Source organism: Lacerta agilis, chromosome 8 (genome assembly GCF_009819535.1).
Source record: "Lacerta agilis isolate rLacAgi1 chromosome 8, rLacAgi1.pri, whole genome shotgun sequence".
In the NCBI taxonomy this organism is placed as follows: domain Eukaryota; kingdom Metazoa; phylum Chordata; class Lepidosauria; order Squamata; family Lacertidae; genus Lacerta; species Lacerta agilis.
The window spans coordinates 51,255,810-51,277,997 of NC_046319.1; the positions used below are offsets into that span (position 1 = coordinate 51,255,810).

At 41.0% G+C, this 22,188-nt stretch overlaps 1 protein-coding gene across 3 annotated transcripts in view; it reads right to left on the reverse strand.

Annotated features, from left to right (window-relative positions):
* GLG1 (golgi glycoprotein 1) overlaps positions 1-22,188 on the reverse strand; it is a 64,431-nt gene that overhangs the window by 32,340 nt on the left and 9,903 nt on the right. For all 3 annotated transcript variants that reach the window (XM_033157416.1, XM_033157415.1, XM_033157417.1), the window contains exons 2-6: positions 8,557-8,589; positions 6,074-6,160; positions 1,971-2,186; positions 1,271-1,474; positions 565-636 (exon numbers count right to left, since the gene is read on the reverse strand). In XM_033157416.1, the coding sequence (XP_033013307.1) occupies positions 565-636; positions 1,271-1,474; positions 1,971-2,186; positions 6,074-6,160; positions 8,557-8,589 (612 nt within the window). The remainder of the gene's footprint in view (positions 1-564; positions 637-1,270; positions 1,475-1,970; positions 2,187-6,073; positions 6,161-8,556; positions 8,590-22,188) is intronic.

Below are 22,188 nucleotides of genomic sequence, written 5' to 3' on the forward strand. Positions count from 1 at the left end.
GCATTTCAACCACTAGCATAGCTTGTCATTTCAATTTGCTATTTATTGCTCATATACTGCTCAAAGAGTTGAGGAAGCAATGGGGCATCACACCTGGAACAATGATCAATAAAATGCTTTGTCTGCACTTTACTCAAAGCGCTGTCTCTCAGGAATGTAACAACGTATCTCAACGAAAACGCACATGCCTTTAGAGAAGGTAACAAAGCAGCTCTCCCTCCTCAGAGATGCTAATTCTTATTGATGCAATTTAATTGCTACCACACAAGGCAACTCTGTAACTGAGAGATGGGAAGTTCATCAACAGGTCACAGACAGGGTTACGGCTGCCTTTAAAAACATAGCTCTGAGCCTATACACAGGATTCCATGCGCTCTTCCACCCACCACACCCTGATGGGGCAGGAGCAGACCAACCCTCAGATAACACACCATATTGTGTATTAATTTGTTTCTTGTCCATTGCATGCTGTAAATAAATGAGGCTACCAAAAAGCAGGAGCTTTGGGGTCAAGAAGGATAGTGGGATGGATTCAATAGTTGGCCAGGTGAAAGAGGCACATACCTTTTCACTCATAGAGTCTTCAAATTTGTGGTTAAAGAGACACTTGTACACCCTGCCTTCCCCAGCCTGAGTCTGTGAAACAGAACAACAATATTGGTCATGAACATCATATGGAAACATATTAGGAGGATCCTGGTATCCATAATTTTTTTAAAAAAATTAACATTCATAGCCTCCTTTTTCTTCAAGGACCTCAAGGCAAAGGCACGTGCAATTATCCCCGTTACCATGAAACAGGTTAGGCGAAATGATTTGTTTAAGGTCACTCAATGAGAGTGATAGCTAAGTGGCTATTAAAACCCAGGTTTTGTAAGCCACCAAATTTTACTCAGAGCAGACCTGCTGAAAGTAATGGACCCATTAATTTCCACGGGTCTTCTCCATATATGCACGTCTCTTCAGTCCAACTTCAGCATTCCGTTCTCTACATCACACTGGCTACTTTTTATCATAGGCCAACATTTTGTGATTTACAAATCCTCTGTCATTTATCTATGTTGTGCATGCTCATGACTAACACTTCCATGTATATTTCTGAAATTAGCTCAATATATTGCCTATCTGTAGTGCACCTTTGAGAGATCTGTTCTTGAATTCCTTCATTTGTTACATGTAGGAGCATTTACTGAATGACAAGGTGAGAGGGGAAAGGGTGGGGAGATGGATGCTAGTCCAACGGGAAGGAGGATATCAAGCAACAACTTACGTTCTCACAGAAGCGTTCCCGGTCATCCCGGCAGGCAAAATATAAGTGCCGATCCAAGTGGAAATCATCAGAGGAGAGCTCAGCTACACGGAGAATAGCTTTTTTGCACAAGTCTGAGACCTTTATTCGTGGCTCAATCTCTTCTGCCTCCTTTACCAGCCCTTTCTCCAGGCAGGCCACCACCTCTCCTTGAGAATGGACATCCTGAAAGTAGAAAAAGCTAAGCAGTAGCAAGACACACTTCCATCTAGTTCTTCTGCCTGTTGCATTAGGAGTCTACAGAAGCATGTCTTACATTGAAAGAACATGGTTCAGTTCAGTACATCTGTGGTCCTGAATCTGTCCTCCCCCCCACCCCCCAAAAGTCTGCAGCTGAAAACACCACTGTATGTCAATGAAATACCTGAGCCTGAAAGAGCATGAAGTTTACCTAAATTTGAAGGCACCCTCAACCCACCAAAGGCTAAAAGCACCTTCCCAGGTTGTGCCCCTTCCAGAGGACAGCCCAGACTCACTCACACAAGAAACATTCCTTCTGCCTAGCACTGGTATAAAATCACAGGGAGAAAGGATAGTAATTTAAAATGCTGACCACACTTCAACTGGCTTCTTCAGAGCAACACTGATTCTAATGGGACAATATCCTCTTCCCTCCCACCTCCAATTTAATGGACATGGAATCACTTTGTAACAGAATTACCTTTTCTCCGAGACGAATGCTGCCACACTTCAGGATGTTAATATCACTTCTGCAGTCATCCATGAAGCCACAGATCAGGCGGTAATCACTGAAAATTATGGCTGTCATTTTGGTGATGTACTGGTGACACTGGTATTCAGTGATGTTTCCTCTGTGATCTACCAAGCAGGACACCAAGTAACCTTTCCCAACAGGCTCATCAGCACACTCTTTGATCTGTCCAGAAAGACCCATGATAAAAAGAAGCCTGTATTTCATCTGGCATTGGCAGATCATTTTATTTACTGCCTACTAAGGGTGTTTTTCAATACAGAGAGATTATATAAAAACAATGACACCAATTTTCAGAAAAGGGGATGGAAAACCAACTGTTTATTCCCTAAAGGTTCCTGAAGAATGGAAAGTGTGGGGTGTCAATCCTCAAACCCACCCTAAAAGCAAAAATGAACATAAATTTTGCAAGCTCCACACTAAAAGGACCATGAAAGCAAGCTGTAATCACTCAATAACTTAAGATGTCATTGTTAGACTCCACATACAAAATATGGTGCTCAAGGGCAGTCAGGAGTCAGTCTCAAATGTAGCCAGGGCATGTATCATTCAGTTACTTGAAAGCTGTTTTGAATTTAATCTGGTAGCCACTGTAACCACATGGCTGTAGTAGCTTAATCCAATAATAAAAGTCAATCTTCCACATTCAGAAATAGCTGCAAGTGACATAGCAGCATTCCTGCAATCTCACATGTATGAGGGGTAATTACGCAAGGCTTATAAAATCAGAGAATGAAGTGAGGTCTGCAGTTTTCTCCTTTGAAATATCAGCATGATAAAGACAACTAGACATGAAATGGAGAAACCCACAGAATAGCAGAGCAGAAAAGCTGCTCAGGGCTGGTATTGGAAACCAATATTCTGAGCATGGTCTTAAATAGAGCAGGGACTGAGGTACTGTGTGCTTTTTCAGAGGATCAACCTTTAAGTCAAGTTTACACAATCCATCAAATTTATTACATTTATGTCCTTTTCTTTCCTCCAGGAAGCTTAAGACAGTTCCCTCTTTTGATCTTCACAGTAACTTTATGAGGTAGCTCAGAACTAGACCATGTGACTGACAGTTCAATTGGTAGTGTGGAAGAGGTTCCCACCCACCCCAAAATTTTGGAGAAAATTCTTAAAAGTACTGAGTTCCTTTCATTGCACATGTGAGTAGAAAAAAACCACACACAACAAAAAGAACTTTGAGTAATTATTCATTTGTTGCTAGCTCAGCTCAATGTTACTCTTATGCAGCTGGAACTAGTTAAATAGGTTGGATATTGTTAACATTAATTTGAGTGGGTAATGAGATTATATTTGAGTTTCTTTGGAGAAATAGCCAACATAGGATTTTTTTAAAAAAAGCAAATAAATTTCAAGACTATCCCCACTGGTCACCTGTTTACAGAATGCAACTAGGTCTGAAAGAAGCTAGGTCACTCTGCTTGGAATCTGAGCACTGAGACATCTCTCCCTCCCTCTCTCTCTCTTTTAAATACTTTATTTACACTTATTTGTCATACAAACAAATAATAAATAAAATGAACATGTAACACCAAACCAGAAACATACAAAGCAAAACAACAACAACAACACACCTATATATACAGTCATGATAACAAAAACTAGACAAGAATAGAGATGCTATATTCTCCTAAGAAAAAAAAAATCTTCACTTCAAGAAAGAAGTTAAAAAGAAATAGGGTTAGGAAAAAGATGACTTCCAGCTAACACCATGTGGTTCATTCTTCTCATACCACTGGTTATCTGTAATGATTAAATTTTGAAGAAACATTTTGATTACCTATGAGATGTTTATTCTAAGCTAAGTCAAGCACAGTTCTGGGAATCAGTTCTCTTCATATACTGCTACTTATTTTCTCACCTAGGCTCATCATTTCCAGAGGTTTTTTTCATAAAATCCCACGACACGTTGTCGAAGGCCTTCTCGGCACTGACTAAGATCAGGCTGCCTTTTTATCTGGTCTCATTTCTAGGTACCGTATTCTATTGTATCTACTATCAATCTTATATTGCTGTTTATTTGTCTTCACAGTAAAAAATCTGATTGATCTTTATTAATTATTCTTACCAAGATCTTTTTCAATCTATTAGCTAGAATTTTGGTAAACAATTTATAATCTGAATTTAAAAGTGCAATTGGTCTGTAATTCTTTATTTCATCTAAATTGGATCCATTTTTCGGTATTCATGTAATTAAGGCCTCTTGCCACGATTCTGGTACTTGCCCTCCTTTTAGAATTTTGTTCATTATTTTTTCAAAGACTGGTAATGTTATTTCTTCCAGTTTCTTATATTACATTATGGAAATTCCTTCAGAACTGGGAGCTTTTCCGATTTTGGAGGTCGCAATTCCTTCTTTTATTTCACTAATATCAATAGGGGCATTTAAGTATTTCCATTCTTCCTCAGTTATTTTTGGCAATCTGTTGTTTATGAGAAATTTTTCTATTTTATTTTCCTCGATCTTTTCTGCTTTGTATAATTTTTTATGGTAATTCACAAAACGTTTTTTGATTTTTTCAGGGTAATTTGTAATTTCTCCTATTATACTGCTTATTGTTTTGTCTTTTTGTTTCTTTTTAAGTAACCATGCTAGCATTTTGCCTGGTTTATTTGCTGATTTGAAAGTTTTTTGTTTGAGCCATTTAGTTTTATCTACCACTTCATTATTTAATAGCAACATAACTCACGTGTATTTGGTCCTATCCAAGGTGCAGTTCAAGGGGTATGATTTTGGGAGAGAGAAAGGGCTGCTTCTGTACTTTACAACCATGGAGACATCTCTCTCAAGATAGCTAAAAAGGGGGCAGCAAGTGGACATAGCCACTTTTTAGTGCTTGCCTAATACTGAAGAAATCTAATTGCATTTGCCATCAACACAATGCTGCCTGTTGTTGTTTTGTTTTGTTTTGAAAGTACTGTCGACCTAAAGCAGAATTTATGGTATGGCACACAAAAGGAAAGAGTGTAAGGGGAGGCAGCACTAGGATGAACTGCTTGTCAAAAAGAACATAACCTTCTGAACATAACCTTGAAATAACTATCTAGAGCAAATCACAAATACCTGCAGAAACACTTCTTTTATTTGTCATTTATGCAGGGTCCCAACCACTACACAACTGGAATATCCCAATTACATCTAGTCCATTTGTTTCAACCCTTAACTTTGGAAATGAACCCTCCACAGATTTATGCTGCATTCCAAATTCCATTCCTCTCAACCTAGCCCAACTCACAGAGTGGGTACAAATGACAAAGTCTCACTGGTAAGCAATATCCCTCCAGATTAATTTTTTCCTTTAAATATGGCTATGTATGAAGATTTCAAAGTCTTGCCATCACTACCTTGAATCAGGAGAGAAGGAAAGCTACGAGTAGCCCTCAGAAAAATAGTGCTCGGAAAACTGCCTCAATGGAGCAATATTAAGAAAAGTGTTTTACTGGAAAATGCATCAGTGCACTAATGACCTGAAGGCAAACACTTCCAGCAATTATACAAACAATTATGAAACTGTGAATGACTGAAGCTCTTCAAGTAAACATAGTATTACTTTTTTAACTTTAGAATTTATGAGCACAGTAACAGAGTTATAACGCCACCTGTGAGACTACATTTTATAGCAAGAGTTTTCAGAGGATACCATTGAATGAACAATTCTAGACATTTTCCTAAATCTTGAAACTCCCAGGAGAGGATGCAGTTGGCATACCAATTGGCACTTTGATCCACAGATATCATCTGTTACTCTTCCTGAATATATTTCTCTAGTGTACCTTTCTTGGTAGCAAGTACAAGATGGTCTAAATCTACAGTAAAGGTTAGTGGCCCATTAACATGTTCCACCCATTCCATCAATTAAAATACCCTTAGAAAAGTACAGAAAGAAAGATCCCTGCTGTTCTGTTATGCAGTATTTAAAACATATTAATAATTCCCTATTAAAAACCCTTTTGATATATTCATTTCAACAAGAGTTCAATTCTTTCTTATTTAGAAATAAAATAAAGATTACTGCCCACCACCTGATTTCCCTCAGCCTTACCTCTGATATGGTAGACTTGCAAACCTCTCTAGCCACTGATTCAAATTTTGGATCTGTAGTCAGGTTCAACTTATAGTTCCACAACAGCTGGGAGGGAAGAAACACAATATTGTTATTGTTCAACTGCAGGAATTTTTCATGATCCAGGATACTGAATAGATGACGATTCAGACTTAAAACCAACTTAGCCTCATCTAATGATATCTTTATTGTGGTTTTGAGGCTGCTTGGTTCAGGTTAAAATTTAAATCTATGTGAACACAAGCCAACCAACTCATTTCCTGCACAGCAGTTTTCATGTGATTCTCAGAAACACATTAATATACTGATGCTCTGACATATGGAGAATATAGAATTTAGGGAAGTATGTAGTGTGTAAATCTCATTTTTAAAAAAATCAAATGAGAGCTTACTTCTATGGCTCATAATCATGAAGAATCCCAAAACAAACAGAGCCATAATTACTGGGGTTTGGGCTTCTGTGCTTATGACAGCACCCATGGACACTCAGTCTTCTCCATGCCATGCCATGAGAGCATTCCACTGCAGAGAAAGTTAAATAACCTATCTGTTACCCTCAGGTTTTTTTTTTTTTGTGTGTGTGTGTGTGTGTGTGTGTTTTGATTGTTATAGGCTAGTATGTTAGTATTCAACCAATATTTGAAGAATTAACAGAAGGTGCCTAAACAAAATATAAAAAATCCTTCAAGTAGCACCTTAAAGGTAAAGGGACCCCTGACCATTAGGTTCGGACAACTCTGGTGTTGTGGCACTCATCTCGCTTTACTGGCTGAGGGAGCCGGCGTACAGCTTCCAGGTCATGTGGCGAACCAGAGCAGCGCACAGAAATGCCGTTTACCTTCCCGCTGGAGTGATACTTATTTATCTACTTGCACTTCGTGCTTTAGAACTGCTAGGTTGGCAGAAGCGGGGACCGAGCAACGGGAGCTCACCCCGTCGTGGGGATTCGAACCACCGACCATCTGATCAGCAAGCCCTAAGCTCTGTGGTTTAACCCACAGGGCCACCCACGTCCTTACAAGACCAACTAAGGTGCCTGACAATGAATTTAGCAGTGTAAAAATACAAGCTAAACTTGATTTTATCCTGACCAAGGAATCATCTGGAGATAAGTCTTTAAGAAACAAAGACAGTCATGACCCATCAAGATTGGCCATTAGCAAAGCAAAGGCTGTGCCAGCCACAAACAGGGGATCATAAGTAAGACAAAAGACCAATGGTTTTGCTTTGGACTGCAGTTTGCCTGTTAGAAGTGAACAGGAAAAACGTGTCTGTTCTACAAGCTTGGGGGGGGGGGAGCGCAGAAAAAAAGCTGACAGTCTGTTTTATGATGCAGAAAGGGTCAGACACAATGTTTGGGGTCTCTCTGAATTCAAGGCTGCAGTAATGGAAGGAACAGGACCATCTTGGGATGTGAATGCTCTGAACTCCCTCCATCTAGGCTAAGATTGTATATATGTGTAAATAAACCATGTATCATAAAGCTGCCACCAACTCTGATGTGCCTCATTGTCCAAAACGAAAAACAGACCCTGGTAAGCATGCCTGGTACCCCAGGGATATAGATATAGGTAGAGATATGTGTTGGTGAATAGCTGTTTCAGGTAGATGAGTGGAACAGGAGGGTAGAGACTTAAAATGCCCTGTCTACCCAATTCATTGAAAAAGTCATCCTATTAACAGGATATTCGCCAGTCCACTTTTTACTTTACTTTATTTATTTTTTAAGTTAACCATCCATCATCCAAAGGGTGATGTATAACAATATTAAAATACAAAAGGAAAATATAATCCACTCTAAAATAAAAACTAAAAGGGAAACAGCTAAAATGCAAAAATGAGACCTAAGACAGATGAAGCCACTTTAAAATGCCTGGGCAAAAAAGGAAATCTTAACTTTGTACCAAAAAGATTGTAATATTAGCACCAGTTGAACAAGCTGGGGTGCCACTGAAGAGTATCGTTTTAATTACGGCATTCTTCTGTGCATACATAAGCCCAAACACCATACTATACTACTTGACTGGATTTAGTACTTATGTTCCTATCAAGATGATCACAAAAAAATCAAAATTGTCTATATAGATCACAGAGAAATAAACAAACAGGAGCCTTTACTACTTAAAAGGAGTTGGCCTAGGATCCCTGAAAGAAGCGAATTTGCCAGAAGCAAATGTTGCAAAATAATAATAAGTGCCACTTACTACTCTCTCCCTGTTTTCTTTAAAAGGGCTTTAAATATCTGGTTTTATTAGGATTTTAAACTGTATTTTCTCTTTGGCATATGGTTTTCTACTGGCCTAATTAGAAGTTGTGAGGTGCTGCTCTTTTAAGGGTTTGTTTTTTTAAGATATTGGTTTTAAATGTTATATTTATTCTAAGCCAACTTGAAAAAGTCAGAATATAAATCCCTGAATCAATAAAGAAGCAAGTGCCAGCCCTACAGAAAAAAACACACTTACGTGGTTGCAGTCTGATGAGATTTCATTGTCCGGCTGGAAAAAGAAAGAAAGTGACATTAATTCAGAGCAGGTCATGTTGCACTGTATTCCTTCCACATGAACAGGCACAAACGATTGTTTCAGAATAATGTGCATTATTAAATAAATGATTAAAACAGACCACAAGAGATTGTCAACTCACAGATTAAAGGCAACTTTATCTAATCTAATCAATCTCTGCTACCCAAGGAAATGGCCTCGACTGAAAGGCAACAGTCATGGGATGTTTTGCTTTTTTAGAACAGTGGTCTTGCATTGCTTTTACAATAGTGTTACTGTATTTCATAAAGCAATGAAGTGTAGACAAGCCAGAGGCTTATAAGGCACACTAGAGGTTCCATAAAACTAAAGCAAGTAGAACTTTATTCATGAAATATTTCTCATGACCCCTTCAGATCATAGGCTATCCAGAATTTTTTTATCCTGTCCATGGGTCACAGTTCACAATTAGGAATTACAATTTTGAACAGAAGTGCTAACAAAACCCTCATGAATTTTATTCTGTTCCCTTTGGAGCAAATGTCCAGAAGTTATGAAGTCTCTGCCCAGACTACCACTCACAGCCATAAAAGTCTCTGCTCAGCAAGAACTTTCATCAGAACTCCTCTGGCTGCTACTTATCCACTTAACTCCCTGCTTGCACATCACAAAGTGCCATATCTACACCATTACCCCTTCAAATCCTTCTGCAAAACCAATCTTTTTTGTAAGGTGTTCAGATTAACCATGCTGAAGTACATGTAAGTTCGTCTGCTCACATTCACCAGCTTCTTTGTTTATGACACTATGAAGCATCATGTGCACAAATGACTCCATATACTTACAAAATACTGATAGTTGTAATCAAAAGGCCAGAAAAATTACTCAGTCCCTCCAGCTTCACAGCTCCCCCTGCCCCAAGCCACCTTGCTGCTAGCTCCAATGGAACTCATTCTGGCTCCTAGTTGGAAAGATGACTGCTACTCCACAACAGCCTTGATTCTGCAAAACTGTAGATGCACAGGCGTCAGCTTCACAATGGGAGCAGCACAGGCTTCAGTAAGCCTCTCTCTGCATTTCCCCTCAACCTGAACTGGGTTGCTTGTTCTCTGAGCTTCCTTGGCAAAGGTCCTTCAGGTTGAGTTCAACCACTGTGCCTTCACAACTGCTTGTTACATCTTGCAAAGCAGCCATGTGATATCAGTATTTGCCTCAGTGGGCGAGACCCAGCAGCAATATCTTGGAACACCCTGACCCTTGTGTACTTTTCAGCAAGAGACTCAGGTCACATCCTGCATTGTAAGAATTCTTATGTGGCCCTCCTGGATATTTATGCACTGTGGCTACAGAGGTGAATGGAAGCACACTCATGCGACTGGACCTAATGGTCAGGGATCCCTTTACCTTTACCTTTTAAGCAAACAATCACACAAGCAGAGTGATGTTTTATGTTTGGTGCCTCAATACACAATATTTTTGTCTCATTGCTTATCCTCCCAGTACCCTCACCAGGAAACACGCTCCAATCCCTTTCTGCATCAACAAAAAACAAATGAAGATATATGTGACACATTTTCAGGCAGAGGTCATACATAGCAACTTACAAACAGTAAAAACTTAAGTATAAATATCAGTATCACTATTGAGCAATATCACTACATCTAAAAGCAATACACTATTTTATTACACTGGCTAAGGCTCTGGGGGGAAGAAAGAAGACCATTTCATTTTCTAGAATCAACACAGTGGGTGGAAAGAGAAAAGCTTTATATAGCCTTTCAATGAGATCCATATCCCAGCAAACAGGATGTGGTATTTTTAAACAACAAAGGAGTCCACTTCTCTGAAAACAGTTTGCCATAAGCCTATTTAGCACAGAGAGTGTACAAAAAGAGTGCTGCTCTAATCCACAGTAGTCCTACTGAATTGTTTTTTGCTTCTTCCAAAGCAAGGCAGCAACAAAGCATTTTAGCCATGTGCCTTCTCATCTACTAGCAGTGTTCGAAATTAGCCGGCCTTTTGCAACTGGATGAAGATGTCCAGGAGCCACCCTTGGCGCCTAACATTTCCACCTGCCTGGCTGCAGTCAGCTGGTTTGCTGGGCACAGCAACAGCAAAAGATGCACATCTTTTTCTGCAGCACTACCCCCACCAAACACCTGATTTGCCCAGCAGTGCAACAGCAAAGGGTGTGTCTTTATTTTGCTGTCACGCTGCCAGGTGAATCAGGTGTTTGGTGGGGTAGAGCGGTAGCAAAAAATGCATCTGTTGCTGCCATGCTACTCTGCAGACCCTGGTTCTCCCCGCAGTTTTTGTTTATTTGTTTGCTTGTTTTTGCGAGGCTGCCTGGTTTGGTAGTAGGGCAACAACAACAAAAATGGCACCTAGACATTTTGTTTTGGCGCCCACAACCTAGGTCCCAGTAGCCACATGGCTCCTAGCATTCCTATCTCAGTATCTAACACTGTCTACTAGGATACACGGCCAAAATAAGCTTTTTCTTTTTTAAAATAACAGCATAATTTTGTTCATACATCTTGACTGGCCATATACCCCAAACTGGCAATAAATTTTAACAATGGAACAGATACCTATATATAGCCCTAAGATCTTGTTCAGTGGTCTAGGTGCATATTTATAATTTATAGTCATCCGCATCATCAGTGGAAGGGCATGAGCAACCAAGCACCCAGAATGTTTCTAGCCTGCCAAGTTAAGATGAGTTAGTCTAAAAACCAGCTCATGTTTTCTTCACAAGGGACATGTAAATGGAGTTGCTAAAATACCCACTTAATATCTGTTTCTGATTAAACATGACAGTTAAGCTGGCAAACATTTCTGGCATTGCAATTTGGATTGTGTTGTTGGGACCTCCGGTTGAGCGCCATCCTGCTCAGTCGGGAGAAACCTTGGCTCCGAGGTTTCTCTGTCTCTGTGGGGGAAGGGGGAGTCACAACTGCGCTGCGACCCCCCAGAAAAACTCCAGGAAGGGCGTCCTGGAGATGTGGGATCCAGCGGGCACCCAGCGCGCCTCCCCTACTCTCCGGTAAGCCCTAGTAAGGGCTGCCGAGAGCGAGCGGGGTAGAAGGCACGGGAGCTGTGGATCAAGCACTACTCCCGCAGCGAGAAGTAGTGACTGCTGACAGAGAGAGCGCTCAATTTCTCCTAAATTTGGATTGCAATTCGGATTCTGTGAGTAAAAATTTATGAAAAAGGCTTTAAAAGAATTAGGCATGAGAAGGGACTTAAAATAACGGAGGTCGGTCCCTGACAGTTGAAAGAGAAGGAACAGTGTAACTTTGTATCCGAGGCACTTTTTAAAAAGTTAAATATTTGGAAACTTCTGAAACTGTTTCCACAATAAAGAGGGGAATGATTCTGGATTAACTGGACTGAACTTTGGTTTAAAAAGTTTTACCCGTTTCTTCCGGAGGTCTTGAAAGACTTGGCAAGAAACAATGGCAAAATGGCTTCAAGAGCAGCATAACTAACTGTTTTGTTTAGACTATTAAGTTGTTTTTCGACTTTAAAAATGACAAAGGGAAAGTATTCTGCGGAGTTTCAGGGAAAAACTTTGGAGTTTTTGCAACAGATGCAGCAGCAAGTGAAACAGATGGACCAAGCTGTGAGAACTTTGAATTTAGCTTCGCAGAAGTTAAGTTTGGATAAAAATATAGACATGGAGACGACAATACCAGTTCGAGGAGCTATGGAAGAGGAGAAATTAGAAGAAAAAAACCAGCCTGTGACCTTCGGTCAGAGGAAGATGTGGACGTTGGAATGGATAATAGAAATTTGATTCTGCAAAAGGGAAAAAAAGAGGAGGTCGTCTTCCGTTCTGCAGATCGTGCAACAATGGAGGGCAGGGCGAGGGGATGGGGCCGGATTCACGATCAACCAAAACCTCCCGGGGATCTACAAGTAGATCACGATCAACCTGTTGGACATCCCTGCTCTAAAGCATTATGGCTCACCAATGAGTTTTACAGAGAAATGCAAGAGTGGGTGGCTTTTGTGCTGTTCCCTATGATACAAAAACCCATTGATATGGGTTTGTTTGTTTGTTTGTTTTTTGCCTCTAATCCTTCCCATCACTGGCATACATCCCCTAGGGAATGTGTCTCTCTGGATGAAAAAGGTTCCCCACCTCTGAACTGAAGCTTCAGTCTTCCTAACATTCCTCCACGGATTTTTTTCCCCTAGCACCAGGCCTTTTAGACTGTAAATGTGAAGGCAGGGAATGTCTTTTTTACATATCTATAAGCAGCTCTAGAAACCTTTTTGGGTGAAGAGCAGGATAAAAATGTTTCACATAACCCAGGATAGCTCAGTTGATGGAGCATGGATATGTCAGGATAATGGGTTTAAGCTCCACATTGGGCAAAAAATTCCTGCATTGCAGGTGGTTGGTTTAGAAAACCCTTGTGTCCCTTCCAACCCTATGATTCTATGACCTACACATTCAAAATTAGAAACTGTCTTCTTTCCTTCTGATAAAAAAAAAAAAAATTGGCAGCATTCAACTGGAATTATAGTTCATCTTCCTTAATACAGATCGCTGAATCATTTTCTTTGAAATTTAAAATGTCTCATGCATTATTGTCCAAAGAAACTCTAACTAGGATAAACAAGCATATTAATTTACACAAGATACAGTGGTATCTCCAGTTGCGGACAGGATCCATTCCGGAGGTCAAGTCTGATCCCGAGGTTTCCGCAACCTGAGGACCGCTTCTGCACACGTGGCAAAACCTGGTAAAATATGTCCGGGTTTGCTGCGCGCGCATCCCAAAGTTTACATAACCAGAGGGTTACGTAAACGGAGGTATGACTGGATTTTGGCATACTTTTATGGGTTATGGCGCTTCTGGGGACAGGCTGGCAACCTTTATGCCCAATTACAAATAGATAAAATTTGGCAAATTTGTTGAAAAGGAAAAATACTTATCCCTTCCAGCAACAAGTAGCAGCTTGCTTGCTACTAAGTTCTCTCAACTAGAGAAGCTGTCGTCCGCTTCCTTCAAGATCACCCAAAATACAGAGTCATTGAGCTGTTGCAGTTCATTAAGCCTACGTTAAATTAATCATAGTGACAAATTATCAAAAGGCAGGTATGTTTGTCTATTGTGGCACTGCAAAGACCAACAGAATCTATGTGCCAGAAGCTTTTGCGGGCCATGGCCCACTCCAGCAGATGTGTGAAATGTTATCCTCAGTTGGTAGATTGTTCATGAAAACTTTTATTACTCCATTAGCCTTTCAGATGCCACCAGACTTTATTTTTAAAATTAATTAGTTTAAAAGCCAGCCTAAATCAAATATTTTTAAAAGGAAAGTTTAATTAGACAAGAGACATTGACCCAAGCTACTAACGTCCAAGTGACTGACAAGGCACTTCCAACAAAAAGTCATTGTCCAAGTTGCCCAAAAAAATTCAGCCAAGGCCACAAAGGAAGCAGAGCACAAGGTAATGCATTAACAACTTGGCAACCTTCTTGTGGAAGTCCCAGAGGGACCCTCAGCTGAGACTTCATGTGGCCAGAAGCCACAGGATTCTAGAAAACCTCACACTGATGAATCTCTCAACAAAAGCAACACTTGCCTAGCCTAATATGTCTAAAAGGGTTCACGTTGTCATTTTTTAAAGTGCCAAGAACAACCCAACTCATTTGTTTGTCAGCACCTTACACTACTGCAACACTAATGAAGTTGTGGGTAAAGGCCTGGTAGTCCCTTAGATGGCACAACAATACTCATCCCGTGTAAAAGCAGATGGTGGGAGTAGATTGCCCATACTTTTAAAACTTTGACACTCACTCTTATCTCGGTACCTTCTCAACACCTATTAACTTCTATTAAGGCTGATTTCAGACTTGAATGGGCTATTTAAAAACTAACTAGAATCTGGTTTTTAAACCTTACGAAATAATATCCAAGGTAAACACATTGAAATTAATGGGTCATTGTATTGGTGGTCTGCATGCAAAGAAAATGCATTGTATGTGGGGCTGCCTTTGAAAGTGTCCAGCAGCTGCAGCTTGTTCAAAATGTGGCAGCCACGTAGCTGATTAACCTCACTGTTGAAACTGCTGCACCAAAGCTCTATTTGTTTTCTGGCTAACTGAAAAGGCTGGTTATTTGTGACCTTTAAAGTCTTCTGATTTATGAGCAAGATATCTGAAGGACCTCCTTCTCTCCGTATGTGAGCCTGCCTGGCTCATTAAGATCATCGACAGAGGGACCCTCCTGTCTGCTCCAAGTCCACATTTCTTTGTTGTGGTGCCTAGACTCAGAATTCCCTGCCTAGGGAGCTCTCATCAGCCTTCTGCTCCTGCGTCAAAACCTTTTTCCAAGGATGGGTCATACAGCTCAGCCTTATTATACTCGTACAAATCTATTCCATTGAGATTGCTGCTGTTTTTTAGAATCATAAGAGTTGGAGGGGACCCCAAAGATCATCTAGCCCAACCCCCTGCAATGCAGGAATATGCAGCTGCCCTTTAAGGGATCAAACCTGCAACCGCACCATTATTAGTGCTGCACTCTAACCAACTGAGCTATTCTAAGTGGTTCATTGTTAATGGTGTTTTTTGTTTGTGGCATTTTATCATTTTGTTAACTGCCTTAGACTGCAGAAGGAAAGACAGAATATAATATATACTTATATCCCACTGATTGCTCCCTACCACCTATTTACAGCAATAACTACTGTTTTAGAGACCTTAGAACTAGCTACTCTTCAAATATCGGGAAATACTGGAAATTCCAACTGAAGTTTCTGTTCACCTTTTACTGGTCTCAAAGCCCTACCAGATCATTTCATTTAAGCATAGACTAGTCTTTGCCTTCTTTGGACTACAACTCCCATCAGCCCCAGCATTGGCACTGACACTCCTTTAGTAGGAGGAACAGAGTAGGCTCATGCAAGCAAGAAGACTGAAGGCACAGTTTACACTGAGCATAACTAATTATACTTTTGCTTTTAGTAATGTCTTGCTCTGACTTTCCTTTGCAAAGTCTTGCTATGAAACAAGATTTTTCATACATTTGAGCTACAGGGAGGAATTTTTTCCCTCGGTCAGCATTTTCATTGTACAAGTCCACCTGGATTGGCTCCCTCCTGTAAGAACTGCAACATCTGTAACTGCTTTGAGATAAGCCATTTGCTTCATTTTAAAAAAAGTGAACAGAACTTTTAAAAAGAGCTCAGTTAGCAGGAATCCCAAAGGACTGTGCTATGATAGTTCAGTTGGTAGAGCATGAGACCATGTTGGGCAAAAGATTCCTGCATTGCAAGCAGCTGGATTACATGAGCCCCAAAATCCCTTCCAAATATACAATTCTATATTCTATTCTGGTTAGAATATCAGGAGATACAACAACATGGATGCCAAGCAGCTTCCTCCCTCCTGCCCACTAACACTACCCCCTCACCAGTAAGATATACTTCTTGGCTTGACATTAGTTACGTACATTTACTCTTATTGTGGTTTAAATATGAATCCCATGGGTTCAGCACACAGCAGTTGTCAGCCAGTGGAACTGAAAGCATGCAAGTATACTATCTGGACTCCTTCCTTCGATCAACCCAGAGTCTTTGGCCAATGAGAAGCAGTCCTGATCAACATCATAGTGCAGATCCAAGAAAACCCCAGCACCCTGAACTACAAAGAATAATCATGTAGGAACCAACAGGCAGCTGAAGTCTATTAAACTCTACAGTATTGGCAACCCACAGCATAATTGGAGAGCATGAATTGTGCAGAAAGAGATATACAGTAAAGAGCAAACTACTCTAGACCAGGGGTCAGCAAACTTTTTCAGCAGGGGGCCGGTCTACTGTCCCTCAGATCTTGTGGGGGGCTGGACTATATTTTGAAAAATAATAATGAACAAATTCCTATGCCCCACAAATAACCCAGAGATGCATTTTAAATAAAAGCACACATTCTACTCATGTAAAAACACCAGGCAGGCCCCACAAGTAACCCAGAGATGCATTTTAAATAAAAGCACACATTCTACTCACGTAAAAACACCAGACAGGCCCCACAAATAACCCAGAGATGCATTTTAAATAAAAGGACACATTCTACTCATGTAAAAACACGCTGATTCCTGGACTGTCCGTGGGCCAGATTTAGAAGGCGATTGGGCCGCATCTGGCCCCCGGGCCTTAGTTTGGGGACCCCTGCTCTAGACGGCCCAATCAAGCTAAACCAGCCAGTGTTACAGGGAAAGAGGGAAAACCCAAAGCCATTAGAATCTAATTCTGCTAAAAAGATAGAAGAGCTGGCCAGTACCTTTCGTGACTGGAGCTGCTTTTTCTAAATGATTCAGAAACGGTAGCTAGTGTAGAATGTGGCAGCCTGCATGTTAGCAGGTATAGACAGATATTCACATGTAGACCCAGGTTCACATATATAACCTGTTTTGAAATATTAGCACTAGCTGTCAATTGGATTTAATCTGATTTTGTCAGAGAACATCATCTCCCATACAAATCCACCAGTACATAAGATATTCTAATGAATTCCACTGCACGAGGCTAACATCCACTAGAAGTAGGACCTCCCCTGTTGCAGACCCGATTTTGTGGATTCTCTGCCAAGAAAACACCACACAATATCTCGCCTGCTAACTAACCAATACTTTTGCTTCAACTGGCCTTTGATCATTATATGCCTTTGCTCCTGTGTTGTCTTCATCTTTATTTTTATTTAGATTGCATTTTATGAGTTTCACTGTTTTCCTAGTTTGTGAACTGCTTTTCAAAATAAAAATATTACCGGTATATAAAATTATGTATAAACGTTTAATAAAATTAAGCCAACACAAGGGGAAAGCCTCTTGCTGAGTTCTGCTGAGCACAGTAACCACAAATTTGTGAAGTAAGTAGTAGATATGTCTTAACAAGTGCTTGCATATCATGCCTGTCAGTTGCCATCTTACTGGAGAAACTGTCAATATATCTAACTAACTCAGAAATGACCTATCTTGTCCTGCTCAACACCTCTGCCCAGCACACTTTGTACAGAGGTGAGTAGATCAATCAATCACTAAATAGTGCCCAAATAGTCATGACAACCTGCACCACACTCTCAACAAAAGGTCCGTGCAACTGCATCCTTCAGCAAAAAAGGAGAGACATTAATAGTCAATACTTTCACTTTGGAAGATACTTGGATTCTCAACTCACTCATTAGCTGAAATTGTAAGGATACATGATCATATCACTATATTCCTCAAACAAAAACTCTCAAATCCAAACAATCATATATATCATTAAGATTTGCTGTGAGTTATAGAATCCCTGTGCTCACTAGAAGGACAGATCCTGAAGTTGAGGCTCCAGTACTTTGGCCACCTCATGAGAAGAGAAGACTCCCTAGAAAAGACCCTGATGTTGGGAAAGATGGAGGGCACAAGGAGAAGGGGACGACAGAGGATGAGATGGTTGGACAGTGTTCTCGAAGCTACTAACATGAGTTTGGCCAAACTGCGAGAGGCAGTGAAGGATAGGCGTGCCTGGCGTGCTCTGGTCCATGGGGTCACGAAGAGTCGGACACGACTGAACGACTGAACAACAACATAGAATCCCTGTGCATAGACCAACTCAGTCTTGCACTGTTCTGCCTGCTCAGCCTTTGCAGGTTTCCCAATTGACTGCATTTTGCATTCCTTCTTCAAGAGCATGTGAAATTATTGTGGTCAGAATATTGATGCCATTGGTAAGCCAAAGGCAATGGTAACATTAACATTTGACAAGTTTGTTGTTCTAACCACAATACGTTATGGCAGTAATGTTGAAAGCATCTATGCACTTGTTCAGTTTGCAACATGTATTACTTTTGCGTCAGTTTGCAGTAATCCATGATGCACTTTCCCGCCTCTGTTGTCATTTATATAAAAAAAGTTTGAGGATCATCTTGCATACCTCACATCTTAGCCATCAAGCAATTGTGCTCTCCTCCTTAATGTGGTGGCTGCATGTTTATACATGAGAGCAATTTGTCTACAGTCAAGCATGCTCTCCACTGTGCATTAAAGGTGAAAATATTTTTCCCCCCCCCATTATTATATGGAATATCCCAACATAGGTTTGCCATACGTCAAGAAAATTCCAGACATATCCTGGTTTTCGGGTGTAAAAATGGCGTGGGGGAGGGTTTTGCCAAAGTGGCAAAATGTCAGAGAAAACCTGGGTGTATGGCAACACAATGAAAAAAGCAGTTGAACAACTTTGCAGGTGTCAGGAATTTAACTTTTTGAAATAGGCAACCCTATCCCAACATTATGTGGGAATCTGTCACCATTCCATTGTGATAAAACAGCAGAAGATTCTACTTTGCATGCAAAAGGTTCAGGTTCAATTTGTGGCATCTCCAGGTAGGTCTGGGAAAACTCCTGGTCTGAAATATAGCTGCTCCCAGTCAGTATGGACAAGACTGAGCTAGATCAAAGAGCTTCCTATGTTACTTAACATATCAGACTTTCTACATGAATGTACCCACCAAGCAGACAGATAAGAGCACCTGCACATTTCCCAAAGGTACTCTCATTTGGAAACTTACTTGGATGGACACCAAAGTGCTTCTACAAATACAATACAGATGCCGGCATTTAATTTATTCTCATTTGCCTTTTTAAAAAGGATGTATTTTGAAAGTCTTTAAGAGCAAAATAATAGTGAAAAGGCCACAATGCCCATTTTGCATCTGGAGGCAACAGCACAACACACAACAGCATATTGGGTTAGACATACTAATAGATCAAACAGTTCAAGAATTGCAAGCCAACACTCAATAGTTTTTGATTGTGCACAGGCACACAAGGAATCACCCCCCCAAAAAAAAACCCACCTAGTTTGTACCCATTTTCCAGGTCCTGCACTCCACACCCTAATTCTAGCTGCCCTTTGCTCTACTTTGAATTCATTCTCCATGTTTATGGGCAAACAGCAGTATTCCACACATTATCATACTAGGGTCTATCCAAAGTCACAATGGGGCTTTACAGCTCAGAGGTCAACAACAGTTGACATGATTTTCTTACTGTGCCAGCTGCAGGAAAAAATGCTGAAAATAGAGATGCCCTTGTATATCGCCTTCATAGACCTGACAAAGGTTTTTCAGCCGAAAAGGACTCTTCACACTGCTCAACAAGATAGGATGCCCACCTAAGCTTCACAAGAAGACTGTGTCCTTCCACAAGAGCACGAGCAGCACCATCCAATATGACAGCTCACTCTCAGACGCCTTCCCTATTATAAGGCCTATATTTTGATATTTTTATTCGAATGAATGTTTCCAGCAAATGAGCCCCCATAACACACATTTGTCTGTAAATGCATGGGTTTATACTTGTACTATTAGAAATCTGTCATATGACTGAGCATCACAGTATGGTTCAGATCATTGGTTTGGTTACACAGCTGCAAAACAGGGCCAGTGCAGGCTTACAGACATGGAGATAATCCAAACTGGCCCAGTAGTTGCCACACTCAAGCGTCACAGTGAATATTCATTCCTTAATGGAAGGTTCAGCTGTGTCAATATTGGTTAATTGAAGACACAGATCAGTGAACAACAAATTATAGCTCTGATGAAGAGAAGTTAATGCAAAAGGGTAGAACAGTTTACAGCCTGGTTCCATTTATTCTCTCTAAGACCAGTAGTAAGGGCACCACCCTGCAGAGTCACACGCATACCCAAATAAACGTATTACGTCTCTTAATTTTATGAGAGAATCTTTCTTACTCTCTTTGGTGGAACTAAAGCTTAACATGCATACAGTACACAAATGCAACATTTCATGCCATCTTTAAGCTAGACTCCTTGCTCCCCTCATCCTACCTTCCAGAAATAGCTGATAACAATTTTCTGCCTCCTGCCTCAGTGCTAACATAGAACTATGAACTGACTCACAGAACAAAAGCAGCAGGACCTTTGCTCTCACACATATGAGGATTTCTCCAAAAAGGACATTAACACAGCACAGGGCAGCATCAGGAAACCCAGATTAGAACACCCAGCAGTTATCCTACATGTAAATTAGGTGAGAATCTCCTCCCCATTCATCTCAGATAGCCTTTTCCTCCTTCTTTACATAATCAATACAAAATGAGTTATTTCCATATCATCTGGGCACTTTTCAGCATTGCTTGTTTCCATTAAAATGTTTTCTATAAAACAATATGTATTTAATTCTGAAAAGATCAGAAACTTTGGGTTTCACAAAAGTTGATCCATAGACTTTAGGGACATCAAATAGCAGGGAGATTTTTCATTAAAGTAAAATGGAAACTTGCAAAGTATGCTCAAAACCAGATCTGAGATAGGAGATATATATTTACTTGACACAAGACAGGCAAAGTATCTGCCAGCAAAAGCCTACTGACTAAAGATCACCATGTGCCCAAAATTGCTTGCTTCTTTGTTCTGGTTCAAATGAATATTTTGGTACCAGATCTAACCTAAGAGAGAGAATAAAGCATTGGGTCAAAGAGAAAACAGAAATCTACAAGAAATCCATCAAAGAAGGTCTAGGCCTCTGATCCCCCTGCAACTTCACAAAACAGAACTAATAGGCAAAACAAACAATTTGAAACTAAGTCCCCCCCCACCCTAGCCTTAACTTGCTACTGTTGGAGTAGAAGAGTGCAGCAGGCAATGGTGAGAAAGGGAGGGAGGAAGAATAGGAGGACAGAAGGAGGCAGCAGAGAGGGTCACGGGGTTGGGTAGAGCCATGGGGCACCATGGAGGAGTCGGGAGACATTAACTCCAACGTGAACCCGGTGCCCAAGTGCAGAAGCTGAAGGAGCTGGAGAAGCAAAACAAGCAGCTCCACATCCGCAGTGCTAGTGGAGCTCCAGGCAGCAGCCCTAAAAGATTTCTTGGCTGCTTTGCTGCCATCCCCTGCCACCACCAGGAGCAGCTGTCTGCTGCAGGGCTTGCCCAAACAAGGCCAGTCCCAAGCAGCCTCTGTTGAGCGAGAACAGCACAACAGGAAGCGGCCTAGTGCCAGTGGACAATTCAGCAGCAGAGGGAGTCAAGGAGAATGCCAGCCTCCTGGATGAAGTGGAGCCACTGAAGGCTGAGGAGCTGAAGCGGCTGGCCAGCTGAGGAGATTCACCTGGCTCACACAGTACCAAAATATATGCCTCTTTTGGTGCTGCGCAAGCCAAGTGATCTATGGGACACTGCTACCCCGCAGATCAACTGATTTATGCAACAGGCATGCTGCTCTGCAGACCAACTGATTGCTCACGCCAGCCAGCCAGATGGAGATGTTAGGCACCAAACCTGGCGCCCAGACATCTTCACTGCCTCACAAAAGGACAGCAGCCTGTCTTAAAATCCAACTAGCACCCAGCTAATTTTGAACGCTGCTTATACCTTCAACATTCTCATTCTAGTTCTCTTCTGCTGTTGTTAAAACCACAAATATCCTACTCACCAACTGGGGACCCCTGCCATGACAAATCCCACTTTGCCAGAGTTAAGATTGGGAAGAACATAGAGATCACTTCCAACCACAACCACCTATCCCAAGAAAGTGAATCAGCTTCACTCAGCTTCACCACCAACACACAGAAGGCCACGAAGACCAAGG